The 27988-nt window shown below is 32.1% G+C and overlaps 1 protein-coding gene across 1 annotated transcript in view; it reads right to left on the reverse strand.

Annotated features, from left to right (window-relative positions):
* LOC130892657 (Kv channel-interacting protein 2-like) overlaps window positions 1-27988 on the reverse strand; it is an 84193-nt gene that overhangs the window by 15212 nt on the left and 40993 nt on the right. Inside the window, exons 2-3 of the mRNA XM_057798179.1 lie at window positions 11363-11487; window positions 5266-5335 (exon numbers count right to left, since the gene is read on the reverse strand). Coding sequence (XP_057654162.1) covers window positions 5266-5335; window positions 11363-11487 — 195 coding nt within the window. The remainder of the gene's footprint in view (window positions 1-5265; window positions 5336-11362; window positions 11488-27988) is intronic.

Here is a 27988-nt window from a genome sequence, read left to right on the forward strand (position 1 = left end):
AAAAGGTTTCAATTATTTCTTAACCTCAAAGTTTCCATTATAAAAATATTTTGAATCGCAAATAACTCGAAAACTAGGTAGAATTCGAAAAAAAAGTCTGTGAATATTGAAGTTAGTGTTCATGATCGCTTTTTTTAGAAGTTAGTTCTTTTAAAACCAAGAAGTAGTTTTTTTTTAATTTCTACTAGTTTTCGAGTTATTCGCGCTTCAAATTTTTTTGAGTAACAAGTCCCAAAATTTTGAAAACTCGTCTCAGTAATTTTATTATGAGTTGCTAGGCTTGTTCAGTAATCGAAAACCTCTGAGAATCTAGAAAATCAGAAAAGCCCAATCTAATTTCGGGTCCAATTCTATTTTACCTGTACTATTGAGTTTGCCGAAAATTGCGCGCAACGAGATTCTGTTACGTGTTACCCTAATGACCTGGCAAATATTAATGGTGTCATAAATAATCGGTATCAATGTTCACTTTCTTTATCGAATAATGGGTTTCAACCTAATATTCAGCAAGTTTTTAGTGAACTTGGTCTTAGTTGCAGCTTGTCGCACCACATTTTCAACATCTCCTTCGGATTTCAACTTTTTCCCACGCAAGAATTGCGTTATGAATATAAATAAATAGTAATCTGACGGTGCAAGATCGGGAATAAATACTGGATGTGGTAGGAGCTCAATAACACCAAGTTAGATCTTTTCGCAGTATGTGGTTCAGCGAAGTCTGTCGGTATGCAAATTCAAAGCTTTAGAGAAGAGGCCTGTAATCATCTTTTTCCTAGATATTTAGATATTTTGTCGAATAAAAAATGTTTATCTACGACTTTTTTATAATGTACCCACTATATTCGTATATAATTATAGTCATCAACCACTGCTGTCAGATGCTTTCTTTAGATTTAGATTTAGTTATATTATTTTGCTATGAAAAATCGGTTTTCATAATTTTATCATGAAAACACTACTAAGTATTTTAAATTTAGTTCTGTACACATAAAAAAAATTGAAAAAGTGAATTTTCCTTGACCAGATTCGGAACCGGAACCTCCATTTTAAAGGCATGGAACATTAACACTGTCAGATGTCAGCGACATAAATGTGTTTGACGTATATCTGTCCACATTATTATGTGTTCAAATTTTAATCAATCAAGGAATGTTTTTGAATGGCAACTAGGATAGTTTATAACTATAAATACCATAATATTGTAAGATTAGATATAAAATGATAAATATAATTTTCGTTAGCGCTCATGGCAGTAAACTTCACTTCGTGAATAATAACCTCCATTATTCAATCGTGTATAATATACTTTTTTCAAGTGACCTCACAGGCGATCTAAATTTATGTCGAGAGATTGCGGGGGCCATTCATTACATCTCATATTTTCGAGCTAGTACAGATCTGATATGTCAATACCACCATAATATTGACCATATTACAAAACTTTCATAAACAAAATTTATCAAAGCCGTGCAAGTATTTTTCATTCCATACTTGAAACTCATTCTGTATCATCGTATGAATTACGTGATATTGATGTGAAATTTCAACTATAAATAAATTTTGGTTCCCGTTTTGGTAGGAAGGTGTGGCTGTGCAGATTTTACTAAAATAGTATATATATATATATATATATATATATATATATATATATATATATATAAAGGGTGTTTCTAAAAACATGAGGAGGCGATTGCTCGAATGAAATTAAAGATGGCTCTTTCCTATAACAACATTTTTTCAGCCCACCTCTTTCCGAGATATCACCACCAGTTGGTGATTAAAATTGAGTTTTTATTTTTTTTTCTAAAATTTCAGTTATGCTAGAAACTTGAAATTCTGTAATTTTCGTGCATTCGCAAAGGAAAAACCACGGATATTTCTTAGATATTTCTGTTATATTATACGGGAGTGAAATTAGCAATCTTTATTTCATATCAATATCTTTTTTCAAGGTAAAGTTTTATGAAATAAAATTACAATTCAAAATCCTTGTTTATTGAAAAATATTTTTTATTTTTAAATTTTTTTCTCAAAATTAATAGCTGCAAAGAAAACAATAAACGCCATAATTCATAATTTTTTTAATAAATTGTGTAGAAAACAATAAATTTGTAAAATGTAATACGATTCACCTCCGTAACAAGATTATTGATAAAATTCCTGCGAGTCCACAATAATTACAAAGTTTCTAGCATGAAATTTTATGACAAAAAAACTCAATTTCGGTCACCACCTTTTTAGGATGATATCTCGGAAAGGGGTGAGAAAATTTTATTATAGGACAGACTCAATTTAATACGAGCAATCACCTTCTGAATTTTCTCGCATGAATTCAGAAACACCCTGTATGTATACTGTATGTATATTGTATGTATACTGTATGTATACGTACATATCAAAAGTTAATATCAGATTCCGAGTGATAAACAATAGAAAAATGTATTTAGTTATTCTATTACATAAATCCTACAATGAAAAATGTAATAATAGTCTATTGAATCTAAATCTGGGCTATAAAGTGCTCCAATACTTCAAACTGGACTAAATTGAGCCTATAATTCACTGTGTCAGTAGAATATGGTCAGAATTTATCATTTTATAGGATAAATACGGAATAATTTCAAAAATAAAGCAACTTGCACCACTTTTATGTTTAGGTAGACTAGACACCTGATGAAACTGGGATAACCAGCTCACCACTACGTCAATTTAAGAAAAGTTAGACCGAATAATAGAGCCGTGAATGGTCAGCTATGATGGAGGGACATAATATACCTTGAGGACGTATATACAATCTACAATCCGTCCAATACAGAATATATTGTAAATTATTTTATTTTTATTGTTCGTTTTTTGCCCTTTTTAATTTTAATCATGTTTTTTTATTCCGATGAAAAGGATAAACCATTCGAAAATCCCGACAGTAAAAACACGTTCTCAAACCAACGAGTTAGGTCATCAGTGAATCATTGTGTGAATGGAAAATTTCCAGAATATATTTATCACGGTAAATCACTCTAATGACGGAATCTAATTTTGTTCCAATAAAAAAGATTTGTTGAATGTTTAAGGGTTAAGCACTGGAAATTGTCGTGATTAAAATGCGGGTATGTTATTCGTTTTACCTCCTGGAACAGCTTCATTAAAGGTCCATTATTTATAGTGTTTCTTGAGACGATTTCTATATACATGGATCGAAACATAACTTCTGCTATCACTATCGTATAAAAATTTTGAAGTTTTGAATAACAATGAACTATCCTACTCAGAAATATGTTTATAACTAGTTAATTTTTTTTTCAATGTGCAGTAGTTAATTCAACATCCAATTCTCCTATTTTATCCAGGCTTGAAAAGATCTGAAAAATCTAAATATCTCTGGCGGCGGCTCGTGCGTGCAGTGAAATTCATAAAGGGTTGTGAAGCTACACAAAAAGAGAGATCGAAAGAAAAATTTTTGTATATTGAAGCATACGTTTTCAATTTACTAAATGTTTCTAGTGATCTTTTTACAAAGTATATCAAATAAATTTATGTTTCAGTTCACTATGATAAAAGAAATAGCTATGGTGTCGGTAGAAGTACATGCTGCAGAAGTTTGCACAGATTAATGTTTCTAGATGATAGATGATTAAGAGTAATGCAAGAAAAATAGATAAGATTGATAAGTTTCGATTATTGGTTGAACATCCATCTACTTTTTAATGTAATTAGTGTAGGTGTATATGCGGAAACATAATTTTAATTATTTAAGCGCAATCGTCATATTTCAGACAACAGGCAACGATACAAAAAATAGGTGGTAGCGCGTAGCGCATTCGCCAAATATTCAAATTATGTTTTCTGCGGTATTGCAGCATCAATACAAAATATTTAATCACCTGTTTTCGAAATTATCAGGAAAAATTTCAATAAAGCACGTCCAGTTTTTATTCACAAGAAACGTAGGGCTCAAAACTATTTGGAATATACTTTTTCTAATTATCGTTGGTTTTAATTTTTGAAGTTTTTTTTTATTTACTTTTAAGAAGGTAATTCCAACCAATTATGGTCTAAAATTTCAATTATTTGTTATATACGAGGCTTGTTCATAAAATGAAGTTCCCACGAAGTTTCACAATGAAAATAATGTCTATCGGAGTTAAATAAGACATGTTTAGAAAGATTAGATTTCCCTCTATGATTCGACATAATTACTGTTAAGATCAATGCATTTTTTGATAAGTTGTACCATCTTCTTTATTCCTGAGTCGTAGAAGTCTGCTGTCCCGCCGTGAAGGTAGCTTGAAACCTCTTCTTTGGTTAAGAATAACGTTTCTCTCAAGTTTGAATTCCAGGAAGAGATAGAGGTCCGTCACGTTACCGTGTGTTGTCATCTAGTAACCACCTTGCACAAACGTCCGTCTCTGAATTCTTTGCACCATTTGTGCAAATGTTGCATACTTATACACTTTTTCTTTGTACACATCACAAAGTTGGAAATCGATGTTTACCGGACATTGCACACAAAAAACTAACGGAACCTAATTCGCACCTGGTGAGGGAATCAAATTTAAGCTACCCAGACAAGAATGGGGCGGGAAATTAGAACTTAACAGCGTCTGCAGATCCTAGATAACCCAATTTAATAGAAAACCCTCATATTCTCTGGAAAAAAATGTTTGAAACTAATAAATTCTAGTTTGAAGAAACTTTATTGTCTCAAATGCGACGAATAATTTCCTATTTTACTTTTGATAATGTTCGACTTTGATTCTAATAATAGTTAAGTCGGAATCCAGTTGAACAGTTGTTTATTATAATTTAGACATTTTGGATTGATATGTTCTGCAAAATCAAATTTCCTCAAATACTTTTTTTTGCAATCCAGTTACATTAAATAGTAGATGAAGTGGTAGTACAACTGATAGTTAATTTTGAAAAAATCTAACTATTATTCATACAAATTATGATATTCTGATTTACGTGCATACTCAAAAATTAACTTTAATGACTATGAAAAAGGCTTTAGAAATTAAAAGACTCAAAAATTTTGATATTAGAGGGACGTTCCAAAAGCTGGATACGTTAATGAATTATAACAAACCTAAAGCCTGTTTCATATACATGCAAATAAACTGTGAAATTTCTATTTACATGATCTAATACTGATGGGAGGAATAAGAGATAATAATCGTGAAAAAACCAGTTTCGTATGGTACTATTGTGAAATAATTTTTTCTGTGCTTATGTAGGGATCGCTAAGTACTTCTGCCTAACACTTACCGCCTAAAGGAAAAAACTGGGAAAATATCTGTTTAAATGATTCTTCATCAACCATTCCAGTTGGACATTCCTGGAAAAAATAATTTTTATGTAATCTAGAATTTATCCGAACCTTATTAATCTTGCTAAACGGACAAATCTCATACTGCCTGTATCTACATCAAAAATAATTTGATAAAAAGTATCGATTAATATTAATTTTATAATTGGGTCTAACTGATTACTTGCAAGCTTGTTGCTAAATTATTTAATTGTTAATTTGGAGATATGACCTCACAAATTTCTAATAATACATAGGGTGTGTTCAATTCACTGTCTACTATTTACTGCTTTTCTTCATTTTGTTTCGTTGTTTGTCTATTAGTGAATTCACAGCTTTTAACACAATTTTGAGGAACTTAACACTTAAAATCCTTCTAGAGCTTTACCCCTTATATTGCATTTTTTAAAAAATAGCCACAATAATGAATTAAAATAACGAAAAAATATAGATTTTTGCACAAATAGTTTTAAGGTTTTATATTATGCTTTCTGTATCTTACACTTCAGATATATCATATTTTAATTACCTTCCACAAAATTCAATTTAAAGTATTTCACAATAAACAATAAGAGCATACAATGAAAATTTTTTATGTCTACTATCAAAGAAGCTACCAGTTTCTGTCGTCAGTTCAAATATTTTCGTGTTATTATTTAATTTTCTTTTTTCTGCTTTGGTATAAGAACATTATTCTCGCACGCATTTTCGTGTGAGAATGCACTCCATTCTTAATTGATTTTTGGTAATTTTCTGTAGTGGGTTGGTACCCCTGAATAACAGTTTCATTTTGACAGTTTATATTTTTAGTGAAATTAGTTAGTATAATGGATCATTTGCAACATAAATAAATAATTAAGTTAATTTTCGTTATCGCATGTGTAGTTATTATGAATTTTAACAGATATTGTGGCCTTTTTGCCTCCTTAAATTGAAATACCAAGCATGTTTTCATGATCATTGTTTTCTTCAGTAGAATTAATATACTGATTGTTGAAGTTGAAGCTCCAGATTTTGCTGTTGATACCAAACATGAAGATTTTGATAACATTGCCGCCACAATCTTTTTAACTTGGAGGCATCTACATATCCCTCGGGGATATTGGAACTTTTTCAGCACCTATTACGTTTAAAGGGTTATTAAATCTCCGCCATAATTTGGCAGGTATAATGCAGATGACCTTCGAAAACAGATTCCAGTGTTGTGGTAATTGTAAGTTTTGGCCACAATTCTTTGCATTCTATTAATTCCCATAGACTCAATTATACAACGCCCTTGCATGTAATTCAGAAAGAATCGATTTTTGGGTAGTATGACTTGGTCATAAGCTTATTTTTCAATCCAATGTTGCCAACAACCTTGAATAATCTGTTTTTGGTACGTTTACAAATACTGTTTCAGGTTTATATTCATCGATTAAAAAATTAGTTGATTAATCTCTTCTGCATGCACCCGAATAACCGATTAATAGGGTAACTTCAACTGCAAAGTAATCAACATCAGGCGCTTCTTTAATTAATTATTCAAAATCAGCATAATCTGATATCTTCGACTTTTTGCTTGAGATTCCGTAGAACATCGCTTCAAAGTGATTGGAATTTGGCGATATTTAACATTGACTTTAACATGTAATAAGTTAACTATTACTCGAGGCATCAAAAAAAGCATTAACACATTATCCGAATACCAAACTACATATTTTCCATATTCTTTTTTCATAATTGTTTATGGCGTCCCGTAATTCTCATAGTGTGAATTGGAGTACTTAGAGGATGATTTTTTTCTGACTTGAGCAAATTTTTGAATTTACTAAATAATCATTCCAAAGTCAACTGTCAAACATGAATCAGTTCTACCAACCGACCACCTACGTGTGTAATTTCCCTATTGTGTATTTTAAACAAATTTTCTTTAAATAAATAATGTGAATACAAGACGAAATAGATAAAATAGTATAAAAGACTATAAAACATAAGGTTATTCGTTCCTACGGACACGAGCGCGTAGCTCTACAATTTGGAACACTTGATGAAATGAAAAGCCTTCTTCTCAATCAATGTATTACCCACCTTTTATGTAAAAATTCAGTTTATAGTTTGATTAACAAGGTAATTATCAATGTAGATTGAGATTAGTGAACATTTGTGCAATTTTAATAATAAAGATCAGTAATTTTGGGGCGAACTGACGAACGAAAAGAAAAGAATGTCTAAAAATCAATTTTCATTTATTTCAGAATAACTTTTTATACAAGAAATGATGAGAGGTATTTACCTTACAACATAAGACATTCCAATAATTTTGGAGGATGCTCTATCATGTTGAAGGTTGTAATATCTTTGAGGAATCACACAGAATTGGTAATGTTAGAGTATTAATTGCCTATAGGTACATGTTTTTCCTTATGTTCCCTTTACAGGTAATTACTATATGTGTAGAGACCCTATTCAACACGTGTGAGACAACATTAACAAAACAGTGAATTCCATAGATTTGGTTCCAGCTAATCTTTAAGGGATAAAGTGGTAACATTTGTTCAAAAATTACTTTGAGGACTTGATCAGAGGTATGGCACTTCGTTGTCGTGATGTCATTAGAGCTCGAGGAGGCGCTTAATTTAATTTATTTAGTTTTAATGAAACTATTTTCGATATTCGAAGTCTTTTAACTAACATGTACACAATATATACTTTTATATTATCTTCTATTATCAATTAGAATGCGGAAAACAGTTGGTATTATCTAAAAACATTCGTTTAAGTGATCAGAAATTATAGTAATGCAATACTTGGGTGAAGAACCAAAAAAATTTCAGTTTTCTGATGCTAAAACCTTTCAAAATTCCTAAACGCTTCTTTAATACGAATAAATATCAAACGAAAACGAATAAATTCCTCTAATGTAACCTGTTTCAAAGTTAAGAGAACAATTTTACTCATATTCATGAATGCATACTATAGAAAACTTTATTGAAAATCTCATTAAATTAAACGTATTTCAAGTTATGTAAGCGACCTCCCTAATTGCTCCTTGTACAACCACAACATTAAAAATATGTATAACGCTCGCACGAATTATTTTTCTACCTTCCATTCACATCAATCTACCTAACATAACAATATCATCAAAAGATACAGGGTGGCGCAATAGAACGTGCATATTGCGTCATCTTTTTTCGCGAGGTAAAGGGTGCGTGGGTGGTGGAAGCCTAGCGTGGTTGGATAGTTGCACTCGTGGAGTTTAAGTGGCCATGAGTCACTTCGACGGAAAACGACGCGCTTTTTATGTTACGAGAACGGTCATTCATACGTCTTGACGACTGTATCGTTCAGAATATGAATTAAGACACATTAATAAAGCTCCGAGTGCAAAAGCCACCAGCAAAAGGTCGTTCAAGAACGTCTAGGACCACAGAAAATATTGATAGGGTGAAGGAGAAAATCCGCAAGCGATCGGCTTTAAACTTGTCGCGACGAAGTTTACAGTAAATTTTTAAGTTGGATCTTAAACTGCATCCTTATAAGCTCCAGTTAACACAGGAATTAAAAGATACCGTCTTTGGAGCAAGGTTGGCACTTGCTGAAAAAATGCTTAGTCGATTTTCCACTTTTGACAACATCCTTTTTTCAGATGAGGCTCATTTCCATTTAAACGGGTTCGTAAACCGACAAAATTGTCGTTATCGGACCGCAAAAATATCAAAAAATGAAGCATCAAATCACTTCATAATCTGAAAGTAACGGTATGGGCAGCAAAGGAATTGACTCCAGAACTTGCACGATCATGAATAGTGAATACGAGAACTTGGTTTCAACAAGACGGAGCGACCTGTCACACATCAAATGACGGCTGTGAGACAGATGTTTCCTAATTTCCAAAAGAGGTGATATCCCTTGGCCCCCACGTAGCCCTAACTTGACACCACTTGATTTTTTTGTGGGGACTCCTCAAACATAGAGTCTACATGAATAATCCGAGGGACATGAGTCAACTAAAGGAAAATATCCGCCAGGAAATGGCAGCAATCACCTCAGATTTATTGACAAGAGTTGTCACAAATCTACGTTCGCCGTCTTCGAGGCCCGTCTCCATTTAATTACCTAATCATCATGTCTTTTATTTCAACAATACCTTGTGTTTTTATTTTTTTAGCCTATACTTAATAAGTGTACATTCTATTGCGCCACCCTGTATTGTTTTGCTCATAATGGAATGTTCATGATGTTTCAAGATTGCGTAATTGGATTGCTGAACAGATTATCAACTGAAGTATTAAAAATCGATCCGTTTATTCGAATTTAATAAACTTCAGATATTAAAATGGATATCAAACAAAACGGATTAGGATAAAGTGGCGGAATAGGAGAGGAAATTGCCCGGAAAATATTTGAGATGGGAAGAAATAGGAATTACAAAACTATCATCAGAAAGAGATAATGAAAGGAGAGGTAGGTTAAGAAACAAGATGGCGGAAGGAGATGGAAATTAACATAAAGAAAACAGAGTGACATAAAATGTTGAAATTTGGCCACTCACCCCGTATTTGTCGATTTCGACACTGTACCGGTCAAAACGCCAACTAATATATTGGTGAAATCTGACCTCAGCAATGTTTATGTTCGAGCTTTTCAGAACATATACAGAAAGTCAAAAACATTATTCAAAGTATACATTCAGGAAGCTCTGAGCAGTTGAAGAACTAAAATTGTAAGAAGGGAAATTGAGATAGAGGAATTTGGGCCTAACAACTTTATTTTTCTCAGACGACCAAGTTATTATAGCTTGTGACGAGTACGTTGCAGATTATATGCTCAGAAAATCGGACGACAAATATGCAAAATGGGGTTTGAATATGAATATGTCCAAACGAAAATATCTGCCGGTAGGATGTAACATAATAAGACCCCGAACTGCACATAAATAGGACTATTCAAATATCTAGAAAGCATAATTTCGGAGCAAAAGAATATATAAAAAATAGAGTGCAACAAGGAAAAAAATATACAAAAATGCTGAAATCAGCGCTTTAGTCAAAAAAAAATTAACCTTAACACAACGACAATAATTCGTAGAGCCCATTTTAAGGTATCGTTGCGTGTGATGGAAATTGACGGATAGACAAGAAAAAGAAATAAAGGCTTCGGAAATGGATCATTTGAGAAGATCATACAGGATATCCAGAGCAGAGCATATACGGAATAAAGATACACGACGAAGAACAGGTTAAGTATACACGATTTCAGAGAGAACACAGACTAAGCAACTGCTCTGGTGAAGACATGTAATGAGGATGGAGCAAGGATTGAACAAACCATGAAAGACAGAGCTATCTAAAAAAGGATTGGATAGTTAGAAGCGTGTAGCTCACCAAATAGCGGGATGCGACAAAGGAAGCTGTAGGACCCTGATTATATATACAAAAGGATATGAAAATAAGCAGTAACAAAAGGATTTTTATTCGAATGGTATGTTTAATCAAATTCTGTTTTATTAAAAATAAAGGCACACATATGTTGACTGATAATTTGTACTGTATAACTAATAAATATGTTTTTCTTCTACATTTACAAAGAGCTACCCACTGTTTAATAAATAGTTGGTATTGGTGATTTTGGTTCTGGTTTTTTATTCATAATCATCATATAAAGGTTGTCTAAAAATAGATCCATTCAAAATTTTCGAAATAAATACAGAAATAGTTTGGATAAAGTAACTATTTTCCTATTTTTTACAGTTGACTTTATAGTTTATTAGATATGAATTAAATGTGTAGTTTTCCGCCGAGGTAGATTTTCCCACAGGAATTCTTCAGAGGAGAATTTGCGTGGAAAATTTAACATATTTGTTGGACAACGTTTTAGTTCATCGCAGGTCTCTAAAGACATTAACTTAGTTATCAAAAGCCGACAGATTAAATGTGGATGTTATTGTATTCAGGTCGACAAAAATATTTAATCCTTCAGATTTCAAGAAGTGAATTTTCCGAAAACTATACTATTTTTATGAATATGTATGTTCTGGCATTAAAAGAAATTTGATGTGGAATACACAGTTACCTGTTTAAACCCTCTATACATTAACTGAATCTCTTTTCGTGTAAATTTCGTTTTCGAGGCTAATTTATGGAGTTCTTCGGGTCTATAGCGAGCTATGTGGAAACTAAATTCCTCATTTTCATCGTCTGCAACAAAAAAACCTTATTTATTGAATGAAAAGCTGAAAATTATGTTGTTGCGCAATATAATCAGCGTTTAACATAATCTATCAGTATTTTTTTTCAATCTAAATTTCAAATATTTTTTTTAGATTCATAATAGGAAATTATGATAAAAAATCAACACCTAAATGTCTTCCTGAACAAGTCAATCTCATCGCTGCAAAAACATTAATGATCAGTGATTTTTAATACGAAAAATTTTTATACGTTAACACTATATAATTTTTGTCTTTTGTTATATGTAAATTCGCCATCAAATAGGTAGTTATAGACTATCGTGACGCTGCCCGATCTTAACAGGAGGATACAAAAAATTATTTGGGTCGCAGTGTATATGATACCCCAATATTCATAAATACATTAAGGGCCACCAAATGTCAATTACCCAACCAAATAAACGGGGAGAAGTTCGAATCTTTATTTAGAGCCTCTGAACACACTTGAATGATCTGCTGATTTTGCAACTAGGAGCGATTGGACCAATGCTACCGCTCCCATACACTGGTTTATCTTGTGAAAAAAAAACCAAGTGGTTGCTGGTATACATGCGTAAAACCTCCTCGTTGAGCCATCTCTGTGCATATTCAGACGGATGAAAGACGTTGCCCGGTATCTTTTTAGATTATTTTTTCCCATTCGCGCATAAAATTGACATTTGCTCTACATTTAAAAAAATATTTATAGCAATTAAGACATAATATGATATTGAAGTTCATTCAAGTTGTGTACAGCAATCGGTAGACCGTAGACCATGTATACTGTGGGTTATTGTGGAATGCATTTTTATACTATCCAACTCCAATTCAACTGATTGGCTTCGGATAATTATGAATTGATTAGAGATTCCAGTGATCCGGAAAACTGTTTGATTTTTACCCTTTTGGTATCAGTTTTATTAATTTTCATTAATTGAATTGTTTCTTCAATTATACGAGAGTTGTTTTTTATTCAACCTCTAAAGGGTTATAAAAGAAAAACGGGTAAATATAAAAAAAAGATTTTATTATTAATAGTAACGTATAATACAGATTATTTCCCATAATCACTCAGACGATTAAGGCATTTTCCATATCTGTGGACAAGCTTTGCAACACCTTTTTCATAGAATGTAGCCGCCAATGATTGACAGTAAATTGTGACGGTTTCTTCTTGCTCCACATCAGTTTGGAAACACCTTCCTTCAAGCCACTACTTTATTTCAGAAAAATGTCCCATTCAAATTACTGGAAGCATGTCTCGTCGTAAGTATCACGAAGTTTCACAATATGAATCTGCATTAATTGTTCTTCCAAGCTGCATAAAATCCATCTATAATGTCACAGCTGTTGCAGGTTCTTTAGAACTTTGTGGGTCTTGTTGGAGAATTTGAGTGATTGTGGTTTCAGGGAGTGTCATACAGAAACCATATCTCATCACCTGTCACAATGGATTTCAAAAAATCTTTCTCCATCAGTATTGTAACGGTCAAGAAACTCCCAAGTTGCAAACATCGTTCGGATAATTTATATTTCATCGAGTTTCCTTGATGGCTTAGTCAACGCGCTGAAAAATATCGACTGTAGTGATGTATTCTTGGCCATCATACCGTGGATTGTAGGTTGAAAAACAAAACAGTCCTCGAATATTTCAGTCGGGATCATATGAATAAATTCAATTTCAGTTGAAAATTACTTGAAGAAAAATAGACATATTCAAATTATACTCAATATCATTTAAATGGGGCGAAGTCACTTCTAGAATACGCCTGGGAAAGTGAACTGAATTGATATTTCCACCGATTCGGTAAATCAGTAAAATTCTATGTTCCAAATAACGAATAAATAACTGAAACTGGAATCTTTTGGACATAATCTAATGTTACTAATAAAATTATAATAAAATTCAAGGAATGCATTGAAAAACAGATAATTGATTACGGAACAACTAAGTAGGGATCCATTTTCAGTACAATCGAAAGTTGTAGGAGACTCAACATTCGCACCCCTATTTCAATATAGCCATAAGCTCATAAATGCGAATTTTACAGTATAACCATAACAAAAATGATTGTAAATGGAATGTTTTCTTGATCAGTTTCGGTACGTATACAATTAAACTTATCTTTATTGATTAAGGGTGGAAAATGATATGACATTCTTGTGATGTTAATTTTATTTAGACCTATCGAGTTAGGACTGGATGAAGCGAAATATAACTTCCTATTATATATAATAATAACTAAAACTTGCCCACAAAAGTTTCGTTTAAACTTAAGTGAATCTGAGTTTAATGTAAGAAAGAACAACATTAAAAAAAAGAACTAAATAACATTGAGCAACATGGAACCAGGATTTTAAATGAAAATTTTTAATTCTAGCATAGCCTGATAATTACATTGGCTTCTAATAAAGATAATAATAATAATCTTCACTCTTATAAGAGGTTTACACTCGAAAGAAAAAGGGTTTTTCCTTCTCGTATCTCATGACTATTATATTTGAAGATAAAACTTGTATTCCATTTATTCTTTATATTATAAAAATTACTGTATGTTATGCGGATACAGCCGCGAATAACTCAATGTAATAGAGACACTTGATACCTCACGCAGAATATGGTAGTACTGATGATATGGCACTATTAAAAAAGCAGTATTTCAGCACAGTATGGTTCGTTAAAAGCTATAGGGAGATAAATTGAAATTGCCTCGACCGGAATATTCATTTAATCTTTTGGGTATTTGAGGACCTCTTGAGACCCCTGGAAATTTGTTCTTATTCATCGTAGGATATCCTGTACATATTTGTTATTATGTTTCAATTGAATCAGAATAATATTCAAATGAACTTTGAACAGAGAAAGAACATTTTCCCTTGACTAAATTAGTCATGAAAAAGTTGAATTTATGAGCGTTGTCCTGAAAAAGTATTTCCGTTTGTTTTTACGGTATATTCGAGTATAATTAAATTCCCTCTAATGAATCGTTTCGCTACCTCAAAAGTAATTCTTCTCTACGAATATTAATTTTTTTAAAGCCTTTCATATTTTATGAGTAAAGTCAGTGGAAGTATATTAAAAATTTGGTGTCAAGTTTCGATTCGATGCTTCCTAAATGCCCTTTAGTATGAAAACTTTTTCATGTTAAGCAATTAATAGAGCAAACTCTAATAGAAAATCTTTTGAAAATAATTCATTTTGTCCAAATTTCTACGATCGTCTTACTATTTTGATTTTGGCAACAAAAGCAGTTCCAAAGATATGTGACTGGACTACTAATTCTTAAGATCCTCCACTTCACTTATTCATTATTATGATTATTTACGAATAAATAATTATAATAAATTCAATTTGAATCAGAGTATGAAAAGGAAAGTCAAAATGAGGATGTAATAAATTCAAATTTCTCGATACAATTTTCAGAAACATTCTACGGCTATGTAAGACAAACCGATCAATCAATTGTTTCAGAAGGCTACAAGGTCTCCTTAGATTCGGAAAGATTTTAAACCACTAGTGGAAAGGATTTTTTTCATCTGGATGGCAAATCATTAATCAAACAACGGTTGTGCGAGTTCCTTAATTATCTCTGAAATGGTAACAGATTGCGTCTATATGTAAGAACAAGATATAAAAACATCATCAATCGTTTAATGCAATCAATAACCACTAAAAGTGAGAATATGTCGTAATTAATGTTGATATTACAGGGAGATGCATTTATATTGTTTACCAGTGTGAAAAAGTCATAAGCCAGAAGAATTTATTTCAACAATAAAGTTGCTGAGAACATCGGCATATTGATAATGACGAATCTTTACTTGTTTGCTCATTATTTAGTTTTATCTATAGAATGGAATATTTTCCTGTTCTAAACAGTTCGAGACAAATCCCTAGAATATAACGTAGTTCTTAACCATAACATAGAAAGAAAAGTCATAAATACTGTGATTATTTTTCAATATATTCTCCCACACTGTTCAGAATATCTAACAAAATCTTTTGTGCCACTATAAAAATATCGTACAAAATGTTCGTACATCATTCTGTATAATTTTATCGACGCTGCTTAATATTTCACCCCTCAAGTCGGTCTTCAGCTTTGCGAACAAAAAATAGTCCGATGGAGACTGATCAGAGCGATATGGTGGGTATTTAATCCCTGTGAAGCCACTTTTGTGTGAAGTAGCCTTGGAAAGTTAAGCGCACACCTCGACTGATTTCACCGCGCCTTTTTGCGATATTTTTTTGACGCAACTGCCATAGAAAGTCAGAGAAATATGCCGCAATTACGGTTGTATTTGCTCTTGAAGTTGCACTTTTTTACCTGACGTAACTACAAAATAAACTGCGAATCAGTTTGAGGGAGATCGTTTTCCGATTTAGTGGCCTAATTCCAGTGACACCAGCCAATACATTTCTTGGAGGAACGCGGCCTCTATCAATATCTGGAGTTTTAACCAAAATATTAGTTCCTTCTGGCAATGGACGAAAAGGTTTGACTTTCCTAACATTTTGGTAGTTAAAATTTCCATATTTTTATGTGATTTCTCCTGCCCATTCAAAATTCTTTCAGTTATTTCGGAAATTTCAAGCTCTGAATACTGATTGACCGTTATCTTATCAAGTCAGCCCCACATATCTTCATCGAATAAAATAATTCATGATTATTAAGAAGAAGAACTCAAAAAAACCTAGAGAAAGATAATGAGAACTATAACAGGTCCAAAAACAACACTTATAGAGATATAGAAATAGAATAGAAATAGAGAAAGAGCTGGAGAAGGAAAATATAGTGAGATACATAAAAGCACAAAGACTCAACTAGGTTGGGCATATAATGAGAAGAAAACCAACTGAAATGATGCAAAGATTAAAGTAATGGACCCAATTGTGGCCAAGGAGGAGAGACAGACTTGGAGAAACGAAATAGAAGAGGACATAAGAGCACTGGAGGGTAAAATGCGGGAACCGATAGGAATGGAAAATAATAACAAAATCAGCCAAAACAAAGGTTAAACTATAAAGAAAACAAAAATAGAAAACGAGGAGTAATCTACCTAAAAAAAAAGAATTTTAAAACGCTATAAGCGATTGCCATAATTGAAAGGATTGAAAGCCTTGATGATAGTGATGATGACTTCATAAAAATACAAAAACGACGTAAAAGTCTATAATAGGTAGTTTAAAAGCTGTGTAATGACATAAGAATATTAATTATGTGAATTCTACGTACGAAACTTATGGTCATAGTAACAAAAAGTAATACTGAATTTAATTAAAAATCTGTAGATATTTGGCATAATAGTATTTGCTCAATTCTGAAGGTTTCCACTAAAATCTTCATTAAATCTTATCAAAATGTGATTAATGAGATACTAACACTCGGTATACGTTGATAAAGGATAAATGATTAGTCTTTTAGATTTGAAATTTGATGCCGATCATTAATCATTACATAAATTCAGTTCGTCGGTCGAACGGTTAAACTTGACATGACAATCAGAAATTGAGTTAGTTTTTGGGTTAGAGCAAGCGGAGGGTAAACTCAAAATCTTAAAAGCTTCCGTTTTATGTTGGGAACGTTGATCATTAGATAGAAACAAATATTTTTTCTTTCAATTTGGATCCAATGAAATGGGTAGAAATTCAAAACTGACTAAGAATATTCGTAAATTTAAGTCGAAATATCAATTTGACCAACTACTTCCAATCTCTGCGATGGTATAGAATCTTTATATAATCCATCGCCATCTAGATAATATCTGCTTGTTTTAAATTATAGAATAATTTTTATTAAAATCGAGATTCTAATGTACCGCATTTTTCTCTTTCCCCTGTAAACTACTGGTTCATTTTTAGGATGACGTGATATAATCATATTTTGTTAGATCATTTTAGTTTTATTGAAGCTGCCTCTCATAAAGTCATCTCTTTTTGTGTTATTAATGGATTAATATCACTGCCGGAATTCGGGTTAGTTTTGGTTTTTTCTCCGCTTTATCTCAATTTTTGTGACACCCAAACAAATCCTTGTTGTTAATATTGATGGTCAATAACAATGTCATAATATTTTAATAGAATATAAAACACATTACAATACTTCTTTTAAATAAAAAAAAGTTGAGAATAATTTATTAAAAAAAAACAAGCGTATCTATCTATCACGGAGAAGTTTCCATTTTCCATTAAATCCATTTAAAAACGATAGAATTAGTATTTATGAAGCTAGAATAATCTGGAAAGTTTTCATAGCTCCTTAACCAATATATAGGCGAAACAACCTGAACATAGAACAATCATAATAGGAAATTCTTCTACTTTCATTACTTTGAATCTTTATCTTGTAAGAATTATTCAAGAGTCGTTGTACGGATGATTGATCCAAAGATAAAAATATAAACTAATGATCTGTTCATTAGTTCACACTGGAACAACCGATCGTCTGTACTGAAGTGTTTGTTTCAAATTCAAGTTTTGTGGAATTTCCTGACAATATAAGCATGTGACATTTTTTATTGTAACTTTGTTTTTGTGAAATAATAAATCCAGCGGCTACAACAAATCAAATTGACGGGAAAAGCGTACTCTGAAATGATTTGCGGATTTGAGTATTTCTGGGTTAACATTTGTAGATAGAAAGGAAAATAAAATCCGTTAGAGCACGGTATGCAGCGAGTTTATGAGGAATTTAAAAAAAGTTGAGCCCTTCAACTATAATATTTAATGATAGCAATTTCTTTAATTTCTCACTTCCTAGTCCTTTTGATATGTTTAGGTCTCTTTTCTGTTTCAACATTAATTTTCTTAATAATTTTTGAAAGATAGATAAAATTGATGTTTCGACTTTTCTTTAAGTCTATCAAAAATAAGAGACCTAAAATCAAGAACATTTAGAAACGTAAATAATAAAAATTATGATTGATGACGTTAGACAATTTCCTTCATTCATTTAAATTCGAATTTATTCACCAATAATATTGTTTATAGTGATTTATTATAATAAAATAATTGTTGCAAAATAAAAGAATACTTTAAGCGTTTCCTCCATGATCACGGCTTTTTTTCCGCAGATATTGTCAGTGTAGTTATTCTGAATAACCTCATAAAATATAGAGGATGCAAAGTCGGCAATTCTAGCAAGCCTTTCGAATGTTCTCTTCCTTCCGATTAATTGGTTCAGGAAATTATATGTCTTGAAACTGATGCACAGTCAACAATAGCCGAAGGTGGCGGTGCGCCATCCTGTTCAAACCGTATTCTGCGGTATAAATTGCTATCATTTTGATTATCAGGAAAAGCTGGATTAAATTCTAGATTCTAGAAATTTTTCCTCAGAAATATATAGAGCAATAACTGTTTTTCTTTACATACTTTGATTAGACCAATATCTAGTATTTGAGAAATAATTTTAAATAACATATACTCATTCCTTCCTTTTAACACGCCAGTATAATTGAATAATTTCCTTTTTCCATTATCAAAATACTTATTACTTTCTTGGATTAATCTTCTATTCGAACTAAAATATCAGATAATAAGTAAATAAGTACAACTCAAATGTGCATTTGATATGAAAATTATCAGTCTGCTTCATTATTAACGCCCGTCGAAGTATTTTAATAAATGATCTCGAGTGGATAAAAAACTTCAATGCTGCTCTTGCTACATTGCTACTTATAAGAAGATAATTTTTCAAAATTTAATAACGACCCGAGTGTTTTTGTATTAACTGTTGAAAGTTTAAAAGAAGTAAATTTGTGTAAAAATGGATATCACTCGTGACAGTTAGCATTGGATGATGAGGCCTTACTACAAAATGCATAGATTTGCTTCGTGAAACTTTTGGTACTGAAGACTGTTTAGAAATGGATTGCAGAATCTCGTCATGGTCGTGTGTCCTTCAGGCAAAAATCGGTTGACATTTGGATAAACATCGGTGCTATTCGCAACATGATTGAAGAAGATCGGCACGACAGATAAAGAGGTCTCTTAGGATATCACATACATGAACATTTCGGCGGGAGATAAATATATTTCAGATGGGGAAAATTATCGATTTTCGCCCAATTTATCGCACAACGACTTTCTTTTGTTCCCCACAGTCAAATAAAAAATGAGCCAACAGCATTTTGATCAACTCGAGAATCTGTTAAGACTTTTAAAACTATCTTTTAACGAAATCAGCTTCAGAGTGCAAAAATGTTACCAGAATTGGAAAATTTGTGAAGAAAATGTGATATTATACTGTTTTATTTTAATTGATTATTATGATGGCTAAATAATTAGTATATTACACTAGTAGGATAGAAAGTTTGAGATACATGACGCGTAGTGTTTAAACTTACGTAGTTGAAAGGGGTAGTTGAAGCTGACTTCTCTAGTGATGTATCTGATTATAAAATTCGTTCAGTGGAGATTATTTTTTTTTAAATTATTGAATAAAATTAATTATAGACACGTGAAACTGTATTTTAGTCTTTTAGTACGATCAATAATCAGTGTAAACAAAATTTATTAACAGTGTAATGGAAGCTTTTTTTGTACATACTGTTACAAAGGGTGAATGTGCAGCTTCACCAATCTGTCAAACTTTTGTCTCAAATTAGGTACAAACTGTGCATACTTCCAACCGAGGTATAAAGAAAAGCTTTTTCAATATTAATAATAAAAATAAATTTTCAGCGAGTGTTTCGATTACAAAAAGGATTTGAGGTGTTTAAATACTGAAATCAAAATTGTGGCACAAAATTATAGATTCAATTTCCATAAACAACGAAGTAAAGTAAAGAAAAAAAATTTAGTAAAACATTATTTATGAAGTGGAGTATAGTGTTGTGTATAGTTGTTTCTTTAATATTGATTGTAGAAACTTTTCGACATCTGAATTCCTAGATAATCAATATTTGCGTTGAGTGCAGGTTTGCATTGGATATACATATAACATGTCCTAATTTTTTTCTGTTTCCCTTCTATTATGGAAAATATTTTTACAATCCGTACATAATATGAATACATCTTGTTGATTCCTTATCCTACTGCTCGAATCATTCCAATTGTCTCATTTTCACTTGGAAGCAGTTTTAGTACAGGTAAATTAGGCAATTGTGAGCTAAAACTTCAAATTGAGTTGAGCAGTTTTGATTTTCTACTTTCTGGGAGGTTTTGGGTACTGAATTAACTAAGCAACTCTTAATAAAATTACGGGCACGGGTTATCGAAATTTTGGGACTTGAAACAAAAAAAATTGACCCGAATAACTCGAAAACTATGAGGAATTCGAAAAAAACTGCGCAATCACAAAATGTAAAGTACAAAATTCTCTACAAAAAAGTATTGTAAGTATTTGTTCCTAACCTCAATATTTTTACCCTTAAATGGGTTTATACACTCAAAAATATTTTGAATCGCGTATAACTCGAAAACTGCGAGGAATAAGAAAAAAGTGCTGGAGCAAAAAATTCTCTACAGATTGATCTTCAAACATTTGTTCCTAACCTCAAAATTTTCACCGTAAAATAGGTTTGAATGATCGAAAATATTTTGAAACGGGAATAACTTGAAAAATAAGAAAAATTCGAAAAAAGTGCTCGCACAAAAAATCTAGAGCACAATATGAGACCCACAATTTTGTGAAATAGAAACTATCAAGCAGTCTGTGAATACTGAAATAATAAACAACCGAGAACGAAGTTAGTGTTCATGATCGCGTTTTTGGTTCATTTTAAACCAATGACTAGAAACCTTTTTTGTAGAAAATTTTGTGTTCTAAATTTTTTTTTTATGGTAATTTTTTTCGAATTCCTCATAGTTTTCGAGTTATTCGTTTTTCAAAATCGCAAGTCCCAAAAGTTCGAAAACTCGTCCCCGTAATTTTCTGATGAGTTGTTAGGCTTACTCAGTAATCGAAAACGTCTGAGAATCTAGAAAATCAGAAGCGCCCAATCTAATTTCGGGCTTAATCTTATTTTACCTGTACTATTTAACAAAAATTAGATACAGATACTTTGGTTTGTATGACTGTATCAAATTGGAAAAAAAATGAAATAATGAGAAACTCGTTTTTTATTGAATGATTTATATTATTAGTTAGTTCAGTTGAAAACTTAAAACTCGTTGTAATGAGCGAATCCACTGAAAAATAATTTGGTAGTTTATTTAATCTATATAAGCTTAAATAGTAGTAATTTAAACTGCATAACAACAATTATAATTGCAATTGAACTCGGACAATAATCATTATGGTTTCATTCGATAATTACGAATGTATTAGTTTCTGCTTTCTGGTATAATATCATATAATTACAATTCTACTAATTAATTATGAACAAATGCAATACTACTACGTCCAGGGGCTCGTTTTTTTACGATAGACATATTACTTATTTTGTGTTTCATTTAGAGATTTAATAAAAATGTATCGAAATAACAGTATGAAAATAATATTTATTCCACATCCCAATTCTGGCCTAAATTGACATTCTAAGTTTAGCATGCCAGCATAAAGTATAGAATGTGACAAGTAGTCGAATTTTCGCTTCAGGTGTTTTAGCTTGCGACACAGAAAAGAGATTTACTTGAAAAACAAATCATAAATACGAGGCGCTGTTTACCCACATGAAAACCAGGCTCGAAAACGGCCTGTGCTTACTTTGTGTCGTTGCTGTGAATGGTTGGCAGGTTGTAAAACCATCTAGGTACATAATAAATAGTCCAATAATATGAAGGTTCAAATAAAATCCTGCAAGTCCACATTGATTTTACAATACATTCATAGTTTATGAATTATAGTTTAAACAAGCACGCATTTATTGTCAATCAAATTGAAAAGTAGAAAAATCAAATAAAAAATTAATTATTGAAAATCTACACATTATTTAAATTTAACTGGTAATTTTTGTAGTAAACTTTGGCACAATTACTCTAAGTATAATTGATTTAAAGATGTTGCTGATGACAAAGTTGAAGAAGTTTATGGTGAACATATAAAATATATATGGAATAAATTCAATTATTATGTGCTGTGTGAAATAACCTGATTTTTATTCTTAAATTGACAATTGACAGTATCAAAATATTATCCCCCTCCAGTACCCCCTTTGAATATAAGTACCCATTTGAAAATTTCAAATGAGGAAGGGGGTCGTGTCGCACCTTGTTGGAGAGGGGTTTCAGTCTTCAGTCTGTTTGGCAATCAGCCCAAACGTTCACTTTTTAAGGATATTGAGTGTGAGCCCCAAACATCCAATGAGGATTTTCTCTGCTCCATTATCTACAGTTCTGTTTGTTAACCATTTCGTTTAAATGAAACGTCACTTCATCAGGAAAAACTATTTTGTTTATAAACTGTGAAGCTGCTTTCATTCTGTCCATCATCAATTCAGAATTCTTGCACTCTTCTATCAGGATCATCTTCATTTAAGTCCAGAACCAACAGAAGTTTTTAGGGGTGCAAAAGTCTCAAAATAGATAATTTACTTACATCATTGTCAAGTTTTCTTATGCGGATTTTCCTCAATTTCAAGAAGTACATCTAACTTTTTTCATCAGTTAATTGAACATTTTTACCTGGTTTTTCCAATATTTTTTACATGTTCAGTTTCAAGAGATTTTTTTTTTCACTAACTGTAACATCAGATGTCATTTACTTGATATCGTATTTATTTTATAAGAATTTCAAAATATTGTTATTACGAATGTTTACGAAACAGAGTGTAGTGGTACCAATTTTCTTTTTTTAATACGATTATATTAGCTTCATTGGCTTTCACTGATTTTTTTTTACAAATTATCATTGCAAATTTTACTGTCAGCTGTCAACTGTCTGTCCTCTGTTGGAGATTTATTATGCTACCAGCATCAGTATTATTTAACATCTTTAATTTCATCATGTTGCTCGACAAAGTTGTTGAGAATGCAGGAAAATAGCTTATTTGGGACACATAATGCGTGGTAGCCTGTTGATTATGATGGGTAAAGTTGAAGGTTGTAGAGGAATTGGAAGGAAACAAGCCTCTTGGTTCAAAAGAAGCAGGACAGTTATTTAGACTAGCTCAAGATAGAGAGATGCTGTTCGACAACACAACACACAACCGTGCACCCTCTGTTGGAGATTAATAATACTAATGAGAATTTGAAGAAAAATTTTATTTTTGATAATAAATCGAACTAAAAATATTTTTCCTTAAATAAGCTTAAAAAAATAATGAATGAAAAATGTTGTTTTTCCGTATTTCTCGTATATCGAACGCCCGACGCTTTTTTTCCAATTCATTATTATTTTGAGCTAATTAATTTTAGCTAATTTATTTAGATGTGCTTTATAAGCGTGTTTTTTGTTTTTTTAACTATATTTATTTTTTGTCTCAAATTCATTAATTACGTTAGTAGGTTATAATTAATTGTGAACATTAATATATAGTATAATTCTATATACCTTGGAGTATACGGAGACGGAAGTTGGGGTTAACGATGGCAAAGATAAAATTAAGTACACCTCATTAACTTCAACATCTTAGTGTTAATACTGGAAATCATTGAATAACCTTGAGGTGAGTATTTTTCCTAAAACTCGACACATCAAGCTTTGAATTATATATGATACATTTTGGTTAGGCATATCATTGAATTCACGGGAATTTAGAAACAAAATAGGGATATCACATCAGTTAGAATATTCAGGACAACAAAAGCGACCTAAATTGATATACAATAAAAGTATTTTCAATCTACAGGCATGTCACAAGTTCTAGGATCGTTTAAGGGTTATAGCCAATCAAGCATTACACATAATTACTGAAGCTTGCAGCTCATCTCCCATCGAAAGTTTACAAGTAGAACTAGGAGAGTCGTAATTAGGTAAAAGAAGATAATATCTAACATTGTCATATGTCAAATACTGTAATGAGCAGCCATGAACATCCAAACTACAATAGCACAAACAGATATCAAAGCATGTCCTATTTCAGGAAAAGAGTCGACTATTCTTCTAGATATGCAGTTTCTTCTCACTCTGTAATTAAATAATTTTATATACCTTCTGCATGGCGGATTAAATCTCCGAGCATTGACACAAGTTTGAGTATCTTTAACAAGGCAAGAACGTCAGCTTCAGAACTTTCACTCGAAACTCTCTATGTACTCTAACTTCCATAAAATGAACACCGATGCATCCAAAATTGCGTTGGGGTTGCTGCCATTACTTCTCATAAAACTCCCTTGAAATATAAATGACCTCACGGAAGCTCTGTATATATGCCATTCTACAAGCTTTCGTCAAAATTCTATCATCAAACCTACAAAAAACTGTAATTATACAGACTCCTTAAATGCATTATACCTCCTATATCAACAATCCTCTTGAAGTACAAATCAAGAAACAATACATCTAATACAAAATGAGGTTGTTAGATGTCAGATTTTTGTGGGTGCCCTCCCATCAAGGAATACTAGGAAATTAATATGCTGACAAATACGTAGAAGACGCCACTGTTTGCAGTGATGTACATCGATGTATTGATATCTAGTTAGCTTAGACCAGTTCCATGCACAAAGAAAATATTGCGTTACCATAGCAACGAACAATAACTTATTAAAAGTGTAAGTGTGAAGATTGACGTCAAGAAAGTAAATCAGAGCTACGCAATAAATTAAAATCAAAAATTGGACTATCGAGCCATCATCAAGTACCTACCTGTATTTAAAAGGGTTAAGAGGTAAGCAGATTTACGAAGATATGCTTAATACCCTTGGTGATAAATGTCCTTCGTATGCGACCGTCAAAAATTGGACTGCAAGCTTCACAAGAGGTAAATTTTCCATTGAAGATGATGACCGATCGGAAAGGCCAGTTTCTGTGTCAGTCCCCAAAAATATCGATGCAGTTCATGACATGATTTTATCAGATCGTAGAATTGGGCTAAAACGGATCTGATCTGAAGCACTGAATATGTCATACGAAGGCGTTCATCATATAGTCCACGTGAATTTGGATATGAGAAAAATTGTTGCAATTTGGATCCCCAAACGTTTGATTGTTAACCAAAAGCGTACAAGGGTAGAAGTATCGCGTTCGATCTGTGCTCGATTTGAAAACGATGTAGACTTCTTAAACCGAATTGTTACTATCGATGAGACTCGGGTATATTTCTACGATCCAGAAACGAAGCAGCAATCGATGGAATGGCGACACTCTGGTTCTCCAAGACCTGAGAAGTTTCGTGTCCAAAAATCTGCTGGAAAAGTTGTTGCTTCAGTTTTTTGGGATTGCTAGGAAGTAGTCATGATTGATTTTTTGGATAAGGGTAGAAAAGACGCGGAAAGCTATCCAAAGGTGTTTAGTTTTTGCAAGACAACGCCCCTGCACACAAAACTCATGTTGTCATGCAAAAAATTCGTGATTTTGGGTTTGAATTACTAGAACACCGTCCTTATTCACCAGATTTGACTCCGTGCGACAATCATCTCTTTCCTTAACTGAAAAAAAGTTTAAAAGGTCGTAATTTTTCTTCGGTAACGAGGAGGTAATAAAAGCTGTGGAGGTCTGGTTTGCAGAACAAGAAAAAAGGTCTAGAGACGTTGCAGGTTCGCTGTAATAAATGTATCCAATTAAAAGGAGAATATGTTGAGTAATAAAATATTTTGACATTGAAATTTTGTTTGGTCTATAGTAGGCTAAGAATTTTTCAATATATCCTCGTATATAGTGAATAGTGTTTTATATAGTGACGGGAAGCATATATCAAAATGAAAATTAATCTTCATTGGAAATCTGGGTGGCAAATATTATTTCAAAAACTAAAACAAATAAAGAAAAGTGTTGAACAGTGGCGGCGAATTTGCAGTAATCGCTCAAAACAAATAATAGTAATTCGACTGAGAATAAGTCAGACTAAAATTACGCACGAATATTTACTATGTTGAAGTAATAAACCTATGTGTGCAATTTCGATAATAACCAGCATGGTTGATGCGAAACCATCATCTACCTACTACAACTACAAATAAGAACATGAGACAAGCTCGACTTTATAAAAAATTAAGTATGGAGAAGATCCTGTATTTTTATATAGATTATATTAAAAAATCTCTACGGAATGAACAGGTGTTCTTTGTTGTACTAACAATTTAAATGAGAAAAAAACAACTTTTCGCAAAATATGAACGATTGACGATAAATTGTTGACCTATTTGGAAAATAAGAACCCAAGATAATTGAAAATAGGAATGAATTCTTATAATGTCAGTTACAAATTTAAATGGGCGAAATTTACAATCTCCAATTTATTCCATGGAGTGTTTTCAAGGATGAAAATTAAAAGGGAAACTTTACGTGCAGAAAATATGAAACTGCTCCATCTGCTACTGACAACGAATAATATTCAGATATTTCAGAACCTTTGCATATAATGATTATTATTTTATGAAATAAAATAATACTATGGTTCAGAGATGATTTTTCATTTGAAATACATTCAGTTTAACTCGAAACAACGCTTTGAACGACCAATTTACGATTTTAATCAGTAACGTAAAGTTTTTTATTCAATATCACATAATAAAAAGTGAATTTTTCATCGAATCGTAATAAAAATTTATTTCATGTTTCCAGGACATAGGCATAGATATTGTTATTATCATATAATGTAACTTGCGAATCTATTAAAACAAAACACTATTTATAACGTTATGCCAATAGATGGCGCTAAGCTCTAAACGTTGACATCGTAATTTATTTTTGATCTGCGGAAATAAGAAGGAATCATTGGGTGCTAAACAAGGACTGTACCCATCAATTCGATGTTTTGACTGTTCAAAAACGTTTTTGTTTGAACTGATGCGTGAGAACTTGCATTGTCGTAATGGATTGGTTTCTCTGATTCTTCTGGCAAACAAAAGCTGGTGTATCATTCAGAATTAACCGTTCTACATTGCTCTAATGGAACGACATATCCAGTTATTCGAAAAAAAAAACAAAGTGAACATTTGCTTGGAGGTGTTTCGTGCGCGAAAAATTTTTGTTGGATTTGGCTCATCTTGAAAGGCCCATCAGTTGATTGTTATTTAGTTTTGAGTTCGTATCCATAGATTAATAATTTGTCGTCTGTAACGATTTTTTAGACGTCTTATTACAATTTTTCAGTTTTTTTTGAGCGATTATCGGTAAGTATGCGGTATCCAACGCACTCAAATCGTTTTTACAGCCAAATTTTCAGAAAATATTGGATGTATGCGAGTGTCCAAATATGCTTCAATCTCACGGTATATCACATGACGTTCTTGGAATATCAGTTTTCTGGTAGCCGATTTTGGATGACCTTCACTAAATTCATTCTGTATCGAAATACGACCACGATTGAATTCGGAAAACTAGCGAAACACCGAAAGTCGAAACACTGCTGTTGGCTTGATCCACGTCAAAGGTCATAGAATATTCCATTTTTTGACCAAGATAAATATTTCAAGTATCTATAAACAACTCAAATAGCAC

This window comes from Diorhabda carinulata, chromosome 1 (genome assembly GCF_026250575.1).
Source record: "Diorhabda carinulata isolate Delta chromosome 1, icDioCari1.1, whole genome shotgun sequence".
NCBI lineage: Eukaryota > Metazoa > Arthropoda > Insecta > Coleoptera > Chrysomelidae > Diorhabda > Diorhabda carinulata.